This window comes from Salvelinus namaycush, chromosome 8 (genome assembly GCF_016432855.1).
Source record: "Salvelinus namaycush isolate Seneca chromosome 8, SaNama_1.0, whole genome shotgun sequence".
NCBI lineage: Eukaryota > Metazoa > Chordata > Actinopteri > Salmoniformes > Salmonidae > Salvelinus > Salvelinus namaycush.
The window spans coordinates 12,492,619-12,514,469 of record NC_052314.1 but is presented as its reverse complement, the minus strand read 5'-3'; the positions used below and the strand labels follow the sequence as shown (position 1 = coordinate 12,514,469).

The following is a 21,851-nucleotide window of genomic DNA, read 5'->3' as shown; positions in this document are numbered from 1 at the left end:
TTCCTACAAATGTGGCTCTATTTTTTCAATGGTTAAAGCGAAAAAATATTATGACCCCATCACTGTAAGATAAGACTCGCAGGAACACGTGTATACGTACTGTTTCCCTCTACTATGCCAACAAACCGTTGAAACCTATTGGACAAGACCAGGCACTAAATCAGACTGGGGGGAAAAGAATATCAAAGATTCAGTATATATGCATAATCATGACCTCTTGGTGCAACAAACTAGTTAAATTAAGATAAAGCAGGGGTCTATGGGAATCTTTATGAGCAAACCTTCCAACTGTGTCTTACAGTCAGACTACAGATCAGGCCCAAACTGCCTTCCTTCACGACAGGAGACCTGGAGCCGCATGCTTAAACCTCCTAATGAACAGCATGGTTGTTATGAACAGGACAGGCTGATTGTAACAAGGAAAGACAGGGCAGCGTCTTCAGCCTGGCGGACAGACACAGTGTGAGTCCCAAATAGCACCCCATTCCCTATATAGTGCCAAATAGCACCCTATTCTCTATATAGTGCACTACTTTTGACCGGAGCCCTGTGGGCCCTCGTCAAAAGTAGTGCACTACATAGGGAATACGGTGTAATTTGAGACTCCGATCAGCGACCTGTGGCAGTACAGTGAAGAACAGCAGGAAACGAACTAAAATGGGGGAGGATGAAGGGAAATACAATTCATTGTTGTTGGACCGTTTTTTACTCTTTATGTTGTTTTAGACCGGTGGAAATCATCAAGTGTGACAATTATTTTGGACAAGGTCTTGGGCCATTTTTTAAAGAATGGAATGTGTGGGCAATTAATGAAGCTTTCCTCGTAAACAGGACTGAACGACTGAACTATGATGACCTGAAGCAGTTGTTAATGCTTTGATTTTGCAAATCTAGGCCTGACACTGTCTTGACTCCCTTTATCATGTGTAAGTCGACCTTCAAAACATATTATACTACCTGATCATGTGCACTTGAGGAAGTGGATGGAGTATGTTGATATCATGGTCATTCTATATTTGATAGATCTGGGCATACCCATGGTTTGAAGGCGGGTAAGCGCAGGACATGAAACCACCTTGTCCAACCGACAATGCTCTCAATTGTACCTGTAGATGTATCCTGTTTAGATTATTAGGTCCTTGTATAGGGGAGTCATGGTGACACAGCATACAGTTTAATGATAAGAGGAACGATCCAATGTCAAGCTACTACAAGGAGCATGCTTTAGGATAACTCTGCCAAAGGTTACAATTACTGATGAAACGCCATCCCATCCGTTTGGCAGAAAAATTTGGTATTTGGGTAACACAATTTCATTGACAACAGTATTGGTTATGTTAGTTACTGTCAATGCTGTCTTCTGTAAAGCTCTATAGGGCTGTCTACAGGTCATTCTCTCCACTGAGGATCTGTTGCAAATAATCTACAATGCACAGGACCTCTATGCCTACAGTATGAACTAGATGCAGTTTGGTGGTGGAAAGGTTGAGCTACCCCCCCATACAATGTAAAGCACTGGGAGTAATCGTTAGCATAATTAAATATGTAGATTATAGATGTAGTCAAATCTATTATGCAGATAGATCATTTGTTGACTTCACATGGGGTTAATTCCTGGAAAGCTAGATAGTTATCTGGCAAAGCCAAGCTGTATCTCTAATTTACGGTCGCTCCAAGACCCTGAATACAAGTACAACTAAGTCAAACAACTGCAGGTTGAGGGAAAGCAAACTTCTGTCCTTGACTAGAATACTAATACAGTTTGAAAAAGAAAATGGAGGGAGGGAGAAACAAAATGCCCTCACCCCAAAAGAACCTGCAAGGCAGAAAATGCCAGAACACGTCAACCCCAGAAAAGGCCTCTGGATTGTTAAGACCCACAACCTTCAAACAAATGCCCTGAACTGGGCCACTCTAGCCCCATGCGGTGGGAAAATGTTGTGAATGGGGTGCTGGGCCTGTGAGGAAGGGATCCGGTCTATTTTCCGGGGGATGAATCGGGGATGTGTTTGGGAGCAGGGGCTTCACTAAGCAGGAGTGATGTTTTAATTACAATCAGTCAGTGCAGACAGCTTAGAAATCTCACTTGACTGGAGGAATATATGATGGGGTTGGATGGGGCTCTTTGGGGTGTGACGGTGTGTGTGTGTGTGTGTGTGCCTGCATGCATGCCTGTGTGTGTCAGTCTGTAATGTATTTAGGGAGATCTATAAGGCTGAACACAATATTGAACCCAGTCCCACCTCCCCCTCTCACTATAGACCGAGAGAGAGACCCTGGGAGAATGTATGTTTCCAAGGTTATGCAATCGACCCACCACACAGAGAAGGCACAGACCTCTAGTGTGCTGCATTGAGTGTGTGTGTGTGTGTGTGTGGGGTGGAGGGTTGGGGGGAGGGGGGAGGAGTGTGTGGGGGTTTCTGAATGGAACTAGAGGAAGGGGGGCTAGAAGAGGGTGCAGAGAAAAGTTGACGAGAAGCTCATTGAAGGCTGAACTAAAGTTTGGAGTTACAGAGATCCCCGCCCCTCCATGCACGTTATATAGTGCAACCTGGACACCAACAGGCCAATATCTGGCTAACCATTCAAACCATAAGGCTGTCTTTACATCACTATGAAAGGTGAGTACGCACTGGGTGAAAAAATATGCTTACTTTTCCATGCATCTGTACTGGTGAAATCATCATACACAATTACAGTGGCATATTTCCTGCTTCATTTTAGGTTGGCATGAGTTTGCACTCTTCTAAAAATAACTTTTTGTTGAATGGTTAAGTTTGATGAATATTCAGTGAGTATTGTTGAATCCTAGATGTTGGCTCTGCGCCATGCTTGGTTTGTCTTTATGAAGATATCCCATCTGGTCTGATGATGCGTCCTTATTGAGACATTTGGGGACCATTATTTGGCACTTTTTTGATTGTGTAATAATGAAAACTGTCACTGAGGTTAGGAATAGTCTAGATGTTGATCTATTGAGAGGAGCTAATGTCCATGGATCTTATCCAGTCTTTATGACATGCAAGTCATGGATATACTTTAAGAAGGTAAGGTTGACAAGTCTGTTGTTGACAACTTTTGGTGATGAGGTCCATAATTACTCTGTTGACAGGTTGCTTAACAAACGTGTGCAGATTCAGTTGGATCGATACAAATGCATTGAACATCTAAACCAATTTAAATGCAATGTGTTACTGTATCATTAGAAACAATACCAGCTGCCCTGGTTAACCTTGGCTAATGAATAACATAAGAATCATGCATGACTTGCCTTGCCTGACCCTTTTGTCTTTAGAGTTAAAAGTATAGTGGGTTGGGTTATGTTCCATTTGTTTATGCACCCTACATAAGGAGCTGTTATGTCACCCTACATAAGGAGCTGTTATGTCACCCTACATAAGGAGATGTTATGTCACCCTACATAAGGATCTGTTATGATACCCTCTATAAGGAGCTGTTATGTCACCGTACATAAGGAGCTGCTATAGCACCCTACATAAGGAGCTGTTATGTTACCCTTTATACACCATTTATATAGTATGACACCAGCTTTTAGATGATTTGTTATGGATCCATGCCATGCTTGTGAAGACTTGTGTGCTATATAAAGCATTTATAAGTTATAGTTAGTTTGAAGTTGGACCATCCCCTCAACTCCATTATGCAACTACAAAATAATTACTAAACTACTGTAGTATGTAAGTCAATGTTAATGCAATATTGTTGCTAGAGTTACTGAATAAATTCTAAACATGAATACAGGGAGATCATCCATATGTAATGTGGTACCATGATAGATGCAGCCAGAGCCACAGGAGAAGTCATTCCTACTTTATGTTGGCTATACTTAGCTGATGCAGGTGTCTGGATAATGGGACCGGTCTAGAATATTATTGTTTTTTTCTGTCAGATGGGCAAAGTGAGGGGCATACAAATAGATTGAGTACAGTAATAGTTTTTAATATACATTTCTGGTTCTTAAAACATTCAGCTTTTTTTGTTTTGTTAAACGTGGCCCTACAGTAGCAACCCAGCAGATCTGATCCTGTGGTGGAAATCAATGTCATTGTTTACATTTTCCCTTGGGGTTTTCACTCATTTGTGTCCTTAACTCATCCAGGACTTTGTGCCTTGTACATTCTGACCACAATCAGTATGATGGGTTTTCACCCACATCCAAGTGTTGACTTGACTTATCTCAGACAAACAAAGAGACTCAGATATTGGAGAATTTAAACATGTACGTACAGTATCACACTCAGTTTTAATGTAAACATAATTTCAGACATTTTTATAATTTCATAAAGTGTTTGGTAATGGGTTGCATAATTAAAATCCAATACACCTGCCAGGCAGGTGTATTGGATTTTAATTATGCAACCCTATGTTGGAATATGTCAGGTAACTGTGATCATGCTTTGCATTTTCCACTGTACTGATGTTGACAGTTAACGTATGCATTAACCTGATGTTTGGAGACCTTACAGTCTGTCATCTGTCAGCGTGTCTAGAACTGATTGACTGAGTATTATTATGTTAGGACATCTCTTAATGAAGAAGCACAGAGGCAATGCTATGACTGCATTAAAAACACGGTGTGTACAACACATTAGGAACAATCAGTGTAGATGAAGGGGAGGTGGCAGGTTAAAGAAGGATTTTTAAGCCTTGAGAATATTGAGGCATGGATTGTGTGTGTGCTATTCAGAGGGTGAATGGGCAAGACAAAAGATTTAAGTGACTTTGAACGGGGTATGATTGTATGTGCCAGGTGCACAGGTTTGAGTGTGTCAAGAACTGCAAAGCTGTTGGGTTTTTCACGCTCGACAGTTTCCCATGTGTGTCAAGAATGGTCCACCACCCAAAGAACATCCAACTAACTTGATACAATTGTGGGAAGCATTGGAGTCAACATGGGCCAGCATCCTTGTGGAATGCTTTCGACACCTTGTAGAATTCATGCCCCGATGAATTGAGGCTGTTCTGAGGGCAAAAGAGGGTGCAACTCAATATTAGGAAGGTGTTCCTAATGTTTTGTACACTCAATGTATATCAGTTGGTGGTTCAAACCACCTAAAACCAATTGAGGGTTAAATGATGTTAATAAGAGCTAGAGCAGGATCTCACCACTGGTGGGTGTGATGACATGCTGTAACATCCTCAGACAAGTTTATGAACATCTAGTTCCAAAATTCAAATACTTTTCTGTTTTGTGTGTCAACGGAGCGTATCGTACGGAGCTTTGTGGCATACCTATGCCCCCTAGGCAAAAACTGTGAGGAAAATAGGGTTGTTATAAATAATGGTGATTCAGGTTGGAACTTGCAGTCTAAATCCTCTGACTATCTTTGTATGATGCCAAGAATCACAATCACTTATATTCACAACAGCCATTTATTATTTCACAATGTCATGAAGCAAATCTTATGGAGAACATTTTCCAAGATGGCAGCGTAGGTGAAAAAGATCTGAGGGCCACCATCAATCTACACCTGCAGTAGTAACAGCACGTGATTAAACAGACATGAACACACACACACTCAAACCCACACACATAGGAACACACATAGGAACACAACATGAACACAAACATATACGTGCACAGTCAAATAATAACCCCTGGGTTTTCTGGGAAAAGAGTAGAAATAGTGATATCCCCTGACTATCCGTACATTTTTAAAACAAGAAAATTCTGCCGTCTGGTTTGCTTAATATAAGGAATTTGAAAGTATTTATACTTTTACTTTTGATGCTTAAGTATACTTTATCAATTAAATTGACTTTTGACACTTAAATAGGTTTAAAACCAAATACTTTGAAACTTTTGCTCAAGTAGTATTTACTGGGGGACATTCACTTTTACTTGAGTCATTTTCTATTAAGGTATCTTTACTTTTACTCAAGTATGACAACTGGGTACTTTTTCCACCACTGGTAGTCAGAAATAGTGATATCCAGTATTCAGACAGAAAGAGTGAAATCCATTAGGCTGACAGAAAGGGTGATATCTAGTAGTTAGACAGAAAGAGTAGAAAGAGTGATATCCAATAGGCTGACAGAGAGAGTGATATCCAGTAGGCTGACAGAAAGGGTGATATCTAGTAGTTAGACAGAAAGAGTAGAAAGAGTGATATCCAGTAGGCTGACAGAAAGGGTGATATCTAGTAGTTAGACAGAAAGAGTAGAAAGAGTGATATCCAATAGGCTGACAGAGAGAGTGATATCCAGTAGGCTGACAGAAAGAGTGATATCCAGTAGACTGACAGAAAGAGTGATATCCAGTAGGCTGACAGAAAGAGTGATATCCAGTAGTTAGACAGAGAGAGTGATATCCAGTAGGCTGACAGAAAGAGTGATATCCAGTAGACTGACAGAAAGAGTGATATCCAGTAGGCTGACAGAAAGAGTGATATCCAGTAGACTGACAGAAAGAGTGATATCCAGTAGACTGACAGAAAGAGTAATATCCAGTAGGCTGACAGAAAGAGTGATATCCAGTAGGCTGACAGAAAGAGTGATATCCAGTAGGCTGACAGAGAGAGTAATATCCAGTAGGCTGACAGAAAGAGTGATATCCAGTAGACTGACAGAAAGCGTAATATCCAGTAGGCTGACAGAGAGAGTAATATCCAGTAGGCTGACAGAAATAGTGATATCCGATAGGCTGACAGAAAGAGTGATATCCAGTAGGCTGACAGAGAGAGCAATATCCAGTAGGCTGACAGAAAGAGTGATATCCAGTAGGCTGACAGAAAGAGTGATATCCAGTAGGCTGACAGAAAGAGTGATATCCAGTAGGCTGACAGAAAGAGTGATATCCAGTAGGCTGACAGAAAGAGTAATATCCAGTAGGCTGACAGAGAGAGTAATATCCAGTAGGCTGACAGAAAGAGTGATATCCAGTAGGCTGACAGAAAGAGTGATATCCAGTAGGCTGACAGAAAGAGTGATATCCAGTAGGCTGACAGAAAGAGTGATATCCAGTAGGCTGACAGAAAGAGTGATATCCAGTAGGCTGACAGAAAGAGTAATATCCAGTAGGCTGACAGAAAGAGTGATATCCAGTAGGCTGACAGAAAGAGTGATATCCGATAGGCTGACAGAGAGATTGATATCCAGTAGGCTGACAGAAAGAGTGATATCCAGTAGGTTACCCACTGTAGTCAGTCAGTGAGTCTGTTGAAGTGCAGTCTTTTATGAGAGAGGTGAATGCTGGCCCAGTGACTTGGCTTGAGACTTTATGAGAGAGGTGAATGCTGGCCCAGTGGCTTTGCGTGAGGCTTTATGAGAGAGGTGAATGCTTGGCTTGAGGCTTGGCGTGCTCAGTTCTCCTCAGTCTTGGCCTTCATTTCAGACAGCCCCCTAGCTTCTGTATCAACACCTATCTGCAAAGCAGCTGTCCTGTTACTAAAAATGAGGCAAATATTTATTCTCACCTAGTAAAAAAAAAAGTGAGGCCTGTGCCCCTGGACTGGAGTCTGGAGAGGTCTCGGTGTGGAGGAATTTGGCTTCTGGGTCACGCTGCCCCCGTGGCCCACACTGAGCCTGTGAAAAACCAAGGTAAAGTGTGATCAGGCTCACTGGCAGCCTGGAGATCTCCTCTCTATGCCGTCCCAGCAGGACAAAGAAGCCCCTTGCCAATAAGAGGCTCCAGTCCTTTATGATGCCAAGCCTTCATTCCCACCAAATACCTTCTGAAAACAAGGGGCTCTATTTTTACCGCTGGCCACAATTTGGCCCATGCTCAGAAGATGTTGGCTCCTCTCTCCCCTCCATCCCATCCACCCTGCCCTGCTCTGCCAGTGATAGGCTGAGCTAAGAGCACATTCCCAAAGCTTATGGCACAGCGGGGTTGCCATCTCTCCTATTGTTGCAGACCTAAATTCAACTCTCTCTGCCGAGAAAACAGCCGTCTTATTAGACCCAGGAGAGCCAGGTCGGAGTGGCCCTGGTGTTTTGGGTTAAGGGGGGACGATTCTTGGAACAGTCCTCTCCCGCAGGCCGAACATTAATTTGTTTTGTTTGATCTGTGACGGGAGGGACTACTGGACTAACCAAGTTGAGAGAGGGAGACAGGGGGGTCAGAGAGAGATAGAGTGAGGGAGAGAGTGAGAGGGAAGAAGAGAGAGGGGAGCGAGGGAGTGAAAGAGAAAGAAACAGAGAGGGAGAGGGAGGGGAGGGTGATGAGAGGCCTTGTTAATGAGATATGACAGCAGTGAGCACGGTCAGTGAGCTGTCTGTTTCCTCTTTCAGCATCACTGGACCTAAACACCGTCCGGCCATGAGTTGTGAAGCTCAAACAAGCCGTCACGTAAGACACAATTTTCAGTGACTGGACCCCTTCTAGACAGGAAAGGACAGAGTGTACAAAACATTAAGAACACCTTCCTAATATTGAGTTGCACAGGGATGCTGGCCCATGTTGACTCAATGCTTCCCACAGTTGTGTCAAGTTGGCTGCATGTTCTTTGGATGTTGGACCATTCTTGATACACACGGAAAACTGTTGAGTGTGAAAAACCCAACAGCGTTGCAGTTCTTGACACACTCAAACCAGTGCACCTGGCACCTACTACCATACCCCGTTCAAAGACACTTAAATCTTTTGTCTTGCCCATTCACCCTCTGAATGGCACACACACACAATCCATGTCTCAATATTGTCTCAAGGCTTAAAAATCCTTCTTTAACCTGTCTGCTACCCTTCATCTACACTGATTGAAGTGGATTTAACAAGTGACATCAATAAGGGATCATAGCTATCAGCTGGTCAGTCTATGTCATTGAAAGAGCAGCTGTTATTAATGTTTTGTCAATGTTTGACTCTTTCTTGCTTGTGGTAAATTGTGCGTGAGAACTACAGAATGTCTTGAAATTCTTCCTTCTCTCACACCTCTTGCTGCTTGACCTTTGTTCCAAACACTCAAAGGGGATGTATGCACAACTGAAGTGCCCCTATAACCCCCATGTCCTTGAGGCTTGTACTCCTCCCATTGTTAATTTCCAGGACATAGTCCCTAGGGAGACTTAAGGACTGTAAAGTTGTGTTTGCTTTAAGATGAGCCTGTTGATCTGGGAGTGGTGTGATAAAGGTATACAGATACTACAGGAGAAACCCCTTCCCTGCTCAATACCACTACACAGTAAATACAAGGCTTTAGGCTGTGGGGTTAGCCTATATAATTATGTAAGGTAGTGTTACTCTCCCTCCCAGTGTCTCACCTCTCCTCCACTCACTCTAATGTGTTGCTTCTTCAGGCGACATGGAGAGCCTGCCCAAGATGGACCCCTCCAACGACCACAGTCGGCCCCTGGACATTGTGCCACAGAGCGATGAGAAGATGAAGGAGAGGGGTCAGTGGGGCAACAAGGTGGAGTTTGTCCTGTCTGTCGCCGGGGAGATCATAGGACTGGGAAATGTGTGGCGCTTCCCTTACCTGTGCTACAAGAACGGAGGAGGTAGGTGTTAACCTTTTACTGCAGTGGGCTAAATCTGGGTCACTCAGAGTGTTTCTAGGTAGTCTTAAACACATATATTTTGAAACAAAAGTATATACCTCACACACATGGTTATGGGCTAAAAGAAAAGAAGACACATGTACCATGTCAGACATAGAGTTGAAATGTATTCGATGTTGAGTTTGCATCCCAATATTACACTTTATATACATCACAGAAGACTGAAATATAACAAAACCGTTTCACATAGTAAGACCAGATTTTTGGCCGTTTTTTAAAATATATTTTTTAATAATGTAATTCTGAAAAATATTAATATCATTCCACCCATGAGGCCACTAGGTCATTTGAGTGCAGGAAAGGGATACCATCACAGTGCTCAATGACAGCATGTCACATCATTTTGTTCATATCGGTTCACAATCGTCCTTCAGTACTATTGATCAGGACAACTGTGACTGATGTCATATCCATATCATTAAAGAAATGTAAGTTTACCTACTATATTTCCTTTAACTGACCCAAAGCCTGTTGTTATGAACTTAAATGGCACTGGAGCCTTTGAGTACATTGTGTTTTAATGCTAGAAACAGTTATGAAGGGCATGGAATCTGGAATTAGCAGTGGTGTAAAACTGTAAAATTGTTGTTGAGCAATAAATCCACCTAATGAATTTTTGACTGATATATGTTTATGCTTCTGTGCCGCCTGCCAAGCCCAGACACATTAAATATATAAATCATGCAGTACAACAGTAACAAACAACACACTCCTGTTTGGAATTTATTATATCCCACAATATTATGGAGGTACCAATTAAAACGAGTTTTTCAGAATGGCAGGGTTGATGTCTTTTAAATTGGTCGTTTTAAAAGAGGTTGAGTAGACGAACGGACGGACGGACGGGGTGCATAAGGTAGTTCTGGGTTTCTTAAACTTCATTGTTTTTATATCTGTAGAACTTTAGGGTGAAGATAATGTATCATTTTATCAGAAAACAATAATTGATGTATTATGTCTAGCCCCCATTTCTCATATCTTGGTAAAATGTCATTGTAATAGCATTGTAACAGCAAGCTCGCCATTGTCCAAATGATTTACATTATTATACAAATGACAGTAATTTGATCAACATTTTCAAATCATTTGGAAAATAAATAAACTTAATACTAACATTTCACAAAGTATACCTCATTCTTCTGGAGAATGGTCTCCAAATCGGGGTCTTCCGTTCACCATTAGTTGTAACGGAAGTTGCGCCGCAAGATCTGTGGATATCCTACCCGGCAAATGAATCGTGGGATGCTGACTTTAAAATTGGCCAAATCAAGGTAGCATTTTAGAGTACCTTTGGGACGTCCAACCTTGAAATGCTGCCTCAAAAAGCATCATCCTTGTTGATTGCATATGTCATCTGACCTCATATCAAAATGGAGTTCTAGTTCTCTCCTCTCCCCCTCTCCTCCCAACAGGTGCGTTCTTCATCCCCTACCTGATCTTCCTCTTCACGTGTGGGATCCCAGTATTCTTCCTGGAGACAGCTCTAGGACAGTACACCAGCGAGGGAGGTGTCACCTGTTGGAGGAAGATCACTCCACTGTTTGAAGGTGATCCTCCACTAATATCTACTGTCTATGAAGCAATGCCTTTCTTCACGGATTTGCTCATTTGGATGTTCCTGTGAAACTCCTGGCTTTTCGGTTATAGTACAGTTACAAAACATTTTGTCAGAACTATATTTTGTTTAATGTGCACTGCATATGAATGTGTTTCAAGGACAGGATTAAAGGGAAAATCCACTCAAAAACGATCTTCTTGATATTTTGCATCATCACGTTGCTTCTTGAAAGGGCAAAACATTTTGGGACTATATTGGACTAATTATAAAAATACAAAAATATTGTTTTTTTGTGGATTTTACCTCTATCTACAGCCATGTCTACTACTTGTCTGCATAACAGAATTGAATAAGAGAGACATTTTGAGAACTTTTTGCGTTAGTGCGTGTGTGTGAGTGCATGTGTGTGTTTGTGCATGCTTGTCTGCCAGTATGTAGTAGGAGGGGGTTGATGTAATGGTTGGCATGCCACTGACGCTGGCACACTTCCAAGTATCCAATGCTTTCATCATTCAATTGGCCCCTAATAAGGACAATATAACTGTAGACATTCACACAGGAGCCAGAGAGGCTACCGGATGGGAAATGGTGGAGTCGGCAATGTGAATGAAGACATGGTTTTCATGCGTGTTGTTGTATTCAACATTGAAAGGCATTGTCATAGCTAACCACAATGCTCCACTTGTCCTTGGTCCCCGCTGCAGGAGTGGGCTACGCCACACAAGTCATCGTGGCTCTGTTGAACTTCTATTACATCATCGTCCTGGCCTGGGCCATCTTCTACCTGTCCTACTCCTTCACCTGGGACCTGCCCTGGGCCTCCTGCAACAACACATGGAACACAGGTCAGAGATCCACCATAGGTTTAGTGGACGTTTTCCTTATTCAATCTTGTCAAAGCTCTTCCTCAAGGGCAGAAGGAATATGATTGGTTGGAGGAAAGCTCAATGGCAAGGTTGCTGGTTCGAATGTTACCCAACCCCTAACCAATTGAGATTACTTCAACTGAACCGATCGTATTTATTGCCTAAATATTCACATTGTTTCTGCCCTGGAGACAGAGCTGCCCACAAAACACGATCGAATGAGGAAAAGTCCAGCATGCCACCATATACAGAGAGAGGTTGAGCAGAAACATCCAGGACTACACTCAATTATTCATCAAATGTATTTATAAAGACCTTTTTACATCAGCAGTTGGTGGTGTCCCATGTAGTCTTACCTAACATTAGAATACGGTTGGGTTCCCTAGAGAAACCATATAGCTGGTGTCCTCACTGAACTTGTGCAAACTTGTTGTGCATTTCTGTTCTCAAGATTCTTGCATGGAGTTCCAGAGGAGGAATGACTCTTTCAATCAGCCACGTCTGAACGCCACGTCTCCTGTCATTGAGTTCTGGGAGTAAGTACTAAGAGTCTATTGTTTCTCCATCTCCTTAAGGAGCCTGGGTGGCCTACTGTTTATTCCTCAGCCAACTGGCCGTTGTCTTGCCAACTGGTGTTGCACTGCTGAATACAAAAACACGATAGTCTTCTTTATGGGTGATTTTAAGAGCTGTGGTGTCCTTACAGATACCTCCATAATGTACATGTTTGCTCTGTAATTTCAGAGCTTACTAATCATGTTTGGTTATCTGTAAATAGCAATCACATGTGTATCCACTTATAATTATCTCACGTTATCTGTTCCCTTGTGTGTTTGGGATTTTGTAGGCGGAGGGTTCTGCGTATCTCCTCTGGCATAGACAATATAGGATCTCTCAACTGGGACCTGGTGCTGTGTCTGGCCATAGCCTGGATACTGGTTTACTTCTGTATCTGGAAGGGAGTCAAATCCACCGGCAAGGTACTCTACATTCTGTCTCTGTGAGCCTCCCTAATACAGTTCCTGACCAGGAAGAACCTCTGAGCCCTATCCAGATTGATTGATTGAGTGATTTTATTTGGCAGTTTAAGAAATACAATGATTTATTTCCATTGTGGTCCCTTAAAGTGCATGGTGCAATAAATTATATAGAAACAGACATGAAAATGGTTCTACCGTTCAGTCATCAGAAAGCTTTTGACATACGTTTAAAAATAGGTTTTGGTCGGTATAGCTTTAAGTTGTTGTGGTAGTTTATTCCACTTAACAGCTCCGGTATATAGAAAGATGTTCTTACCGGAAAGGCTCTTCAATTTGAAAAAGTCAATAGCATAGTCTCTGGCAATGAATAGGACCAAGAGTTGCTCCTGGTCTGGTCACTTGTTCAGGACATATTCTAAGTATTTATACGCATTTCTCAAAGTTGCTTAACACCTTTGGACAGCCAAGTACTCTAGGTATGTGGTCCTGTGGAAGTCTGGCAGATAACGTGATACAGTAGCTGAGATGACTACACTCTTAGAAAAAAGGGTTCCAAAATAGTTATTTGGCTGTCCCCATAGGAGAACCCTTTTGGGTTCCAGGTAGAACCCTTTCTACAGAGGGTTCTACATGGAACCCAAAAGGGTTCTACCTGGAACCAAAAAGGGTTCTCCCTATGTTGACAGCCGAAAAACCATTTTACGTTCTAGATAGCTCTTTTTTTTTTTTTTTGAGTGTGTGGTAGAGACCATTCAATGACTCTTTTGCTTCTTATTATGAATAGACACCTGTTTAACCCACTGTGTTGTACATTGCTATCTGTGATTCTTGGTGCTGTACTGTTTTGCACTATGCATACCGTAGCCGTGTGTATGTACAGTACAACCTTAACCCTGTTCCCTCAGGTGGTGTATTTTACAGCTACCTTCCCCTACATCATGCTGTGTATCCTGCTCATCAGAGGGGTCACCCTACCGGGAGCCTTCATAGGAATCAAGTTCTACCTCTACCCAGACCTGGGCCGCCTGTCCGACCCACAGGTACGCACACACAAACACACAGGCACACACACACACATCCCGACCATCACATCTGTGGGAAGTGGAAAAACCCCACAGTGTGTGTGGACAGTGTTTGACACGATGACCCTATAGACTGACTGACCCAGCGCTCCTCTGACCTCTGCCTGTCAGAAATAGAACACCTCACAGTCACACCTCTTGTGTATTCCCCAAGGTTACTATAGTTACTGTAGAACTGTGTTCCAGTACACAGAACTTGGACGATGAATGATTCACTTCGTTAGTTGAGCGAGTAATACTAATATGAAAGTGATTATTATACTTTGATTAGGAGGAGTGGTGCTTTGGCAGTGATGTAGGATTGTCCTCCAACCCCTTGGGAGCTAGCGCAATATCATCAAGAATGTTATAGAGCTGGATCATTAACAAATAAAACCTTGTCTGGTCAAGAGAGCAGAACATGACATGGGAAAAACCAGGAGGACGTTGTCTTTCAAACTAATGCCGTGCCAGAGAATGACCGAATCTGTAAAGTTGCCAGTCCCTAGAAATATTTGACGAGTGAGAGGATCTGGAGAGAAGAATACAGGTGTGCCAAGCTTGTAGTGCCATACCCAAGAATAATTGAGGCCATAATCGATGCGAAAGGTGCTTCAACAAAGTACTGAGTAAAGAGTCTGAATACTTAAAAAAAAAAAAAAAAAATAGGCAAACATTCTAAACACCTGTTTTTGCCTTGTCCTTATGGGGTGTTGTGTGTAGAATGATGAGGGGGGGGGACGATTTAATCCATTTTAGAATAAGGCTGTAACATAACAAAATGTGAAAAAAGTCAAGGGGTCTGAATACTTTACAAATGCACTGTATACACTACCGGTCAAATGTTTTAGAACACCTACTCATTCAAGGGTTTCTTTTTTTTTGCTATTTTCTACATTGTATAATAATAGTGAAGACATCAAAACTATGAAATAACACATATGGAATCATGTAGTAACCTATCAAGGCACAAGCCGAGACCCAGCTGCAGACACAGGAGGCAGATGGTTGGAATCTTACAATGTTTAATAATCCAAAAGGAGTAAGAGAATGATCGTGGACAGGCAAAAGGTCAAAACCAGATCAGAGTCCAGGAGGTACAGAGTGGCAGAAATGCTTGTGGTCAAGGCAGGCAGAATGGTCAGGCAGACGGGTACAGAGTCCAGAAACAGGCAAGGGTCAAAACTGGGAAGACTAGCAAAAAGAGAATAGCAAAAGGAGAACAGGAAAAACACGCTGGTTGACTTGACTAACATATAAGACAAACTGGCACAGAGAGACAGGAAACACAGGGATAAATACACTGGGGAAAATAAGCGACACCTGGAGGGGGTGGAGACAATCACAGGAACAGGTGAAACAGATCAGGGAGTGACAGTAACCGAAAAAGTGTTAAACAAATCAAAATATATTTTATATTTGAGATTGTTTAAATAGCCACCCTTTGCCTTGATAACAGCTTTGAACACTCTTGGCATTCTCTCAACCAGGTAGTCACCTGGAATGCATTTCAATTAACGTGTGTGCCTTGTTAAAAATGTATTTGTGTAATTTATTTCCTTCTTAATGCGTTTGAGCCAATCAGTTGTGTTGTGACAAGGAAGATACAGAAGATAGCCCTATTTGGTAAAAGACCAAGTCCATATTATGGCAAGAACAGCTCAAATATGCAAAGAGAAACGACAGTCCATCACTACTTTAAGACATGGTCAGGCAATAAGGAATATTTCAAGAACTTTGTAAGTTTCTTCAAGTGCAGTCGCAAAAACCATCAAGTGCTATGATGAAACTGGCTCTCATGAGGACTGCCACGGGAATGGAAGACCCAGAGTTACCTCTGCTGCAGAGGATAAGTTCATTATATTTACCAGCCTCAGAAATTGCAGCCCAAGTAAATGCTTCACAGAGTTCAAGTAACAGACACATCTCAACATCAACTGTTCAGAGAAGACTGTGTGAATCAGGCCTTCATGATCGAATTGCTGCAAAGAAACCACTACTAAAGGACACCAATAATAAGAAGAGACTTGCTTGGGCCAAGAAACACGAGCAATGGACATTAGACCGGTGGAAATTTGTCCTTTGGTGTGGAGTCCAAATTGGAGATTTTTAGTTCCCACCGCCGTGTCTTTCTGAGACAAGGTGTGGGAGAGCGGATGATCTCTGCCTGTGTATTTCCCAACGTAGAGCATGGAGGAGGTGTTATGGTGTGGGGGTGCTTTGCTGGTGACACTGTCTGTGATTTATTTAGAATTCAAGGCACACTTAACCAGCATGGCTACCATAGCATTCTGCAGCGATACGCCATCCCATCTGGTTTGGGCTTAGTGGAACTATCATCTGTTTTTCAACAGGACAATGACCCAACACACCTCCAGGCTGTGTAAGGGCTATTTTACCAAGAAGGGGAGTGATGGAGTGCTGCATCAGATGACCTGGCCTCCACAATCCCCCGACCTCAACCAAATTGAGATGGTTTGGGATGAGTCGTACCACAGAGTGAAGGAAAAGCAGCCAACAAGTGCTCAGCATATGTGGGAACTCCTTCAAGACTGTTGGAAAAGCATTCCAGGTGAAGCTGGTTGAGAGAATGCCAAGAGTTTGCAAAGCTGTCATCAAGGCAAAGGGTGGCTATTTGAAGAATCTCGAATATAAAATATATTTTGATTTGTTTAACACTTTTTTGGTTACTACATGATTCCATATGTGTTATTTCATAGTTTTGATGTCTTCACTATTACTCTGCAATGTAGAAAATAGTACAAATAAAGAAAAACCCTTGAATGAGTAGGTGTTCTAAAACTTTTGACCGGTAGTATATGTGTCTTTCAAATCTTTGAATGTTCTCAAACCATTACTGTCCATGATATTGGCAAGTTACGGATTCCATATTTGGACCATTGTGGGGATGTAAAAGGCTGCCTTCCAGATCGCAAAGCATTATTGTGAAATATTGGCTTATGGGCATGCCAAGTTACATTGTTTAAACATTTTGCACCAAATATAAATTGTGTGAGCAATAACAGGACCAAAGCGTAATTTACATTGTTTAATGGATACAGTGGTTCTTCAATTAAATGTTCGAACCACCAGAGGGCATCTTTGAGCACATCTACTCCATTTATTAATCAGGGCATTACAAGCCGAGCAAAGAACACCATGCCATGCAATTGTGAATACACTTCATGATTAAAATGTTATTATATATTTCATTATAGGCCCATGGGAAGAAAAAAACTAAGAAGATCAAGCAAGCCAAGTCCCAATATGTGCAGAATAGTGTATGAAATATTTGGATGGTTAGGATCGGACCCTTTTAATAAAAAAAATCCTAAAATAACATACCCAAATCCAAATGCCTGTAGCTCAGGACCTGAAGCAAGGATATGCATATTCTTGATACCATTTGAAAGGAAACACTAAGAAGTTTGTGGGAATGTGAAATGAATATAGAATAATATAACACATTAGATCCGGTAAAAGATAATACAAAGAAAAAACATTTAGTTTCCTATTTCTTATTTTATTTTACATCATCTTTGAAATGCAAGAGAAAGGCCAATATATGACTTAGGAGTCTAGGTCCAATTTAGATTTTGGCCACTAGATGGCAGCAGTGTATGTGCAAAGTTTTAGACTGATCCAATTAACCATTGCATTACTGTTCAAAATATTGTATCAAGTCTGCCCAAATGTGCCAAATTGGTTAATTGATACATTTTCAAGTACATAACTGTGCACTCTCCTCAAACAATAGCATGGTATTTTTTCACTGTAATAGCTACTGTAAATTGAACAGTGCAATTTAAGCTTTCTGACCATATAAGACATGTCTATGTCCTGGGAAATGTTCTGGTTGCTTACAACATCATGCTAATCACATTAGTGCACATTAACTCAACCATCCTGCGCAGGACACCGCTCCCTAAAGGCCGACATTTGTTTATTTTCAGTTAAATCTGGTCGTTTCAATTCAAATGTGACTAGTTCCATTCTCCATTCTCTTTTTGATATTATATCCTCGCTTTTATTTATGATTATTTTCGTTGTAGCCCGTTCTGCAGTTCACAGTGCTGTATGGGTTTTGACTGACAGCTGTTATAAACTTCAGCACATTGGCGCAACAAGAAGATGCCCCCACCTCTCCCGCTAATTGGGGTACTTTTGCACATTTGTTGTTGTCTGAGTGAGGCAAATGCTGGAAATCGAGATGTCACCAAATGCTTCTTTCTATTGTTGTTATCTATTCGGTAACATTTCATAATCATTCATTCATTCAGAAGGTGCGCTCGCTCATGTCCTCACTCAGATGACTGACCGGCAACATCTATCGTAGCCTAAATTGAATTTTCACACCTAGCCAAGCTATTAGACGATCCTTTTGTAAGTTATTGGAGGTGTGAATGTTTCTGTCCAAGAGTCTCTCTTCTGTCCAAGTGTCTCTCTTCTCTCGCACTATAGAGTCCTGCATGGGCCAAAAAATCAGCTGGCGGGTGGTCCCGGAGTTGAGAGAGAACTTGGGTATTGACGCAATTGCACTTGACGTGGACTGACGATTTTCCCGAAACAGGATACTTGTGCCTTACAGCCCATTACATAAACAAAGGGTGTTGTCTCCTGGAGTGGTGCTATTCAGCACAGAGTGGGACAGTTCTCAACTCAAAACTGCAGACAACGGAAGGCCAGCCGTTCTGAAAGAATAGCCATACGCAGGCCATGGGCCATCCGCAGGCCGTAGGCCTAAACTGGTGCGGCTGGTAAAAGTTTCAGTAGGCTTATACTCAATATGTAGGATTTTTGCAGCCTATATTCGATTCCAGGAATTGTTTTTTAAGTTACAATTAAATGATGGTGTTATCTAAACTATATTGAATGTAATATCTTGTTTTGTTATGTCGGCTATAGGCTTTCTGTAGGTTAAGGCTCTTTCAAAGTCATTTGAGTTGTCAATATGCCGCGTTGCATTGTGATTTTTTTTTTTTTTTTAATTCATGGCATGATTTCTTTTATCCAAATGTTAAATAGACATGCAGAAAAATTCAGTCATTCAGGAAATAGTAATAATAGTCTACTGTCTGGAGTCATAAAAACAATTAGGCTAAATAAATTGATGTTATTTTGTTGGGTAATTGATCATCTCATGGAACTCATAAGAAGCGTCTTCTCTGTTCAACATAATTATTCATTGAGAATGTTAAACCCATAGGCCCGCAGTAAATGAAATTAGTTTTTTTTTTTTTTTTTTTAGTTTATTTTATTTTTACAGGGACAGTGCACATTAATCAACGTTTCAGTAAAAGTGCCGGTTTTAGCCAGCCGGCTAATTTTCAACCGCAGTCCCTGGGCAGGTTATTAAAAACAATTACAATATAGACAATAGCAACATAGAACAAGACATAGCATACAGACATAGCAACATAGGACAAGCAAGACGTAGCATACAGACAGAGCAACATAGAACAAAAAGCAGCAAGACAAAATTCATAAAAGCAACAAAGTGTTTCCACACCTCACAAGTTACAGACAACAGACATGGAAAGCGGCAACACACAGCTAGGGACCATGTTCACAAATCTGATTGACCTTTAGCCATGTCTTCAAGCATTTTGTGAAAGTGTGATATGTGGTGCAGTTATGTGTGTCTGATGGCAGTGTATTCCAGACATGGGAAGCTCTCACAGAAAAAGCAGATTTACTAAAGGTGCTTTTCCTTAGGGGAACTACACAGTCACCTCTCATGGCAGACCATGAGAGGTGGCAGGATAGAATTAGATCATGGCAGGATAGAATTAGATTACCAGGTTCATTTTTCATTCCATTTTACTCCCTACAGTATGTTCAGTAGAGAGGGGGTAGCCTATTATAGCCTTGTATTTGTCATTGTTGATGAAATACGAGTGCTGTAGACTAATAGGTGTGTTTGAAAAATGACAAGCTTGCATCTGATTATTCATTATGAATAGGATTTATTTTATTTCACTCGTTTACATTCTTTATTGTAACCACGTCTCAAGTAATTGAACACGCACACACACACACACACACACACACACACACACACACACACACCACACCACACCACACCACACCACACCACACCACACCACACCACACCACACCACACCACACCACACCACACACCACACACACACACACACACACACACACACTCACACACTCACACACTCACAAACAACATGAGGAGATTAACTTGGCCAAAAATGTGCTTTGTTAAAGACGAAAGAAAGAATGTGTCTGTAGTTATTTATTTTGAACCAAAGCCATGAATGAGGGAGGGCTCTATTACATTTTTTATTTTTTTTAAATAAAATAGCACCGGAAGAAATGGCAGCAGTTTTATGGGCACCCAACCAATTGTGCTATTATGTGTTTTTTTTCGCATTATTTGTAACTTATTTTGTACATAATGTTTCTGCAACCGTATTTTACGGCAGATAAGAGCTTCTGGATATCAGGACAGCGACCACTCACCTCGGATTAGACAAAGATTTTTTCAACAACAAGAAAGACTCACATGATATTCTCCAAACACCCGGCAGGGCTAACATCCCAGTTATTCGCAAAGGGAAAGCGACGCAGGTACAGAGGATGAAGAGCCGGATGATATTCAGCTAGCGGGATATACGCTGCACCGGCAGGATAGAACAGCACACTCCGGTAAGACGAGGGGGGCGGTCTGTGCATATTTGTAAACAACAGCTGGTGCATGAAATCTAAGGAAGTCTCTAGATTTTGCTCGCTTGAAGTAGAGTATATTGTGATAAATTGCAGGCCACACTACTTGCCTAGAGAGTTCTCAGCTATACTTTTCGTGGCTGTTTATTTACCACCACAAACAGATGCTGGCACTAAGACCGCACTCAGTCAGCTGTATAAAGAAATAAGCAAACAGGAAACCACTCACCCAGAGGTGGCGATCCTAGTGGCCGGAGACTTTAATGCAGGGAAACTTAAATCAGTTCTACCAAATCTCTATCAACATGTTAAATGTGCAACCAGAGGGAAAAAAATTATAGATCACCTGTACTCCACACACAGAGACGCATACAAAGCTCTCCCTCGCCCTCCATTTGGTAAATCCGACCACAACTCTATCCTGATTCCTGCTTACAAAAAAATTAAAGCAGGAAGCACCAGTGACTCGGTGTATAAAAAAGTGGTCAGATGAAGCAGATGCTAAACTACAGGACTGTTTTGCTATCACAGACTGGAACATGTTCCGTGATTCTTCCGATGACATTGAGGAATACACCACATCAGTCACTGGCTTTATCAATAAGTGCATCGAGGACGTCGTCCCCACAGTGACTGTACGTACATACCCCAACCAGAAGCCATGGATTACAGGCAACATTCGCACTGAGCTAAAGGGTAGAGCTGCCGCTTTCAAGGTGCGGGACTCTAACGCGGAAGCTTACAAGAAATCCTGCTATGCCCTGCGACGAACCATCAAACAGGCAAAGCGTCAATACAGGGTTAAGGTTGAATCATACTACACCGGCTCTGACGCTTGTCGGATGTGGCAGGGCTTGCAAACTATTACAGACTACAAAGGGAAGCACAGCCGCGAGCTGCCCAGTGACACAAGCTTACCAGACGAGCTAAATCTTTTCTATGCTCACTTCGAGGCAAGCAACACTGAGGCATGCATGAGAGCATCAGCTGTTCCGGACGACTGGGTGATCACGCTCTCCGTAGCCGACGTGAGTAAGACCTTTAAACAGGTCAACATACACAAGGCTGCAGGGCCAGACTGATTACCAGGACGTGTTACCAGGACGATTGCCAGGACGTGTTCACTGACATTTTCAACATGTCCCTGATTGAGTCTGTAAAACCAACATGT

General features: G+C 41.9%; 1 protein-coding gene across 1 annotated transcript in view; it reads left to right on the top strand.

Moving 5' to 3' along the window:
• Positions 1-2,513: 2,513 nt before the first annotated feature.
• The window catches only part of LOC120052407 (sodium- and chloride-dependent GABA transporter 2-like), a 59,429-nt gene continuing 40,091 nt past the window's right edge, over positions 2,514-21,851 (top strand). The window contains exons 1-7 of the mRNA XM_038999292.1: positions 2,514-2,621; positions 9,259-9,459; positions 10,932-11,066; positions 11,782-11,922; positions 12,395-12,479; positions 12,791-12,923; positions 13,829-13,963. Coding sequence (XP_038855220.1) covers positions 2,615-2,621; positions 9,259-9,459; positions 10,932-11,066; positions 11,782-11,922; positions 12,395-12,479; positions 12,791-12,923; positions 13,829-13,963 — 837 coding nt within the window. The 5' untranslated portion in view covers positions 2,514-2,614. The remainder of the gene's footprint in view (positions 2,622-9,258; positions 9,460-10,931; positions 11,067-11,781; positions 11,923-12,394; positions 12,480-12,790; positions 12,924-13,828; positions 13,964-21,851) is intronic.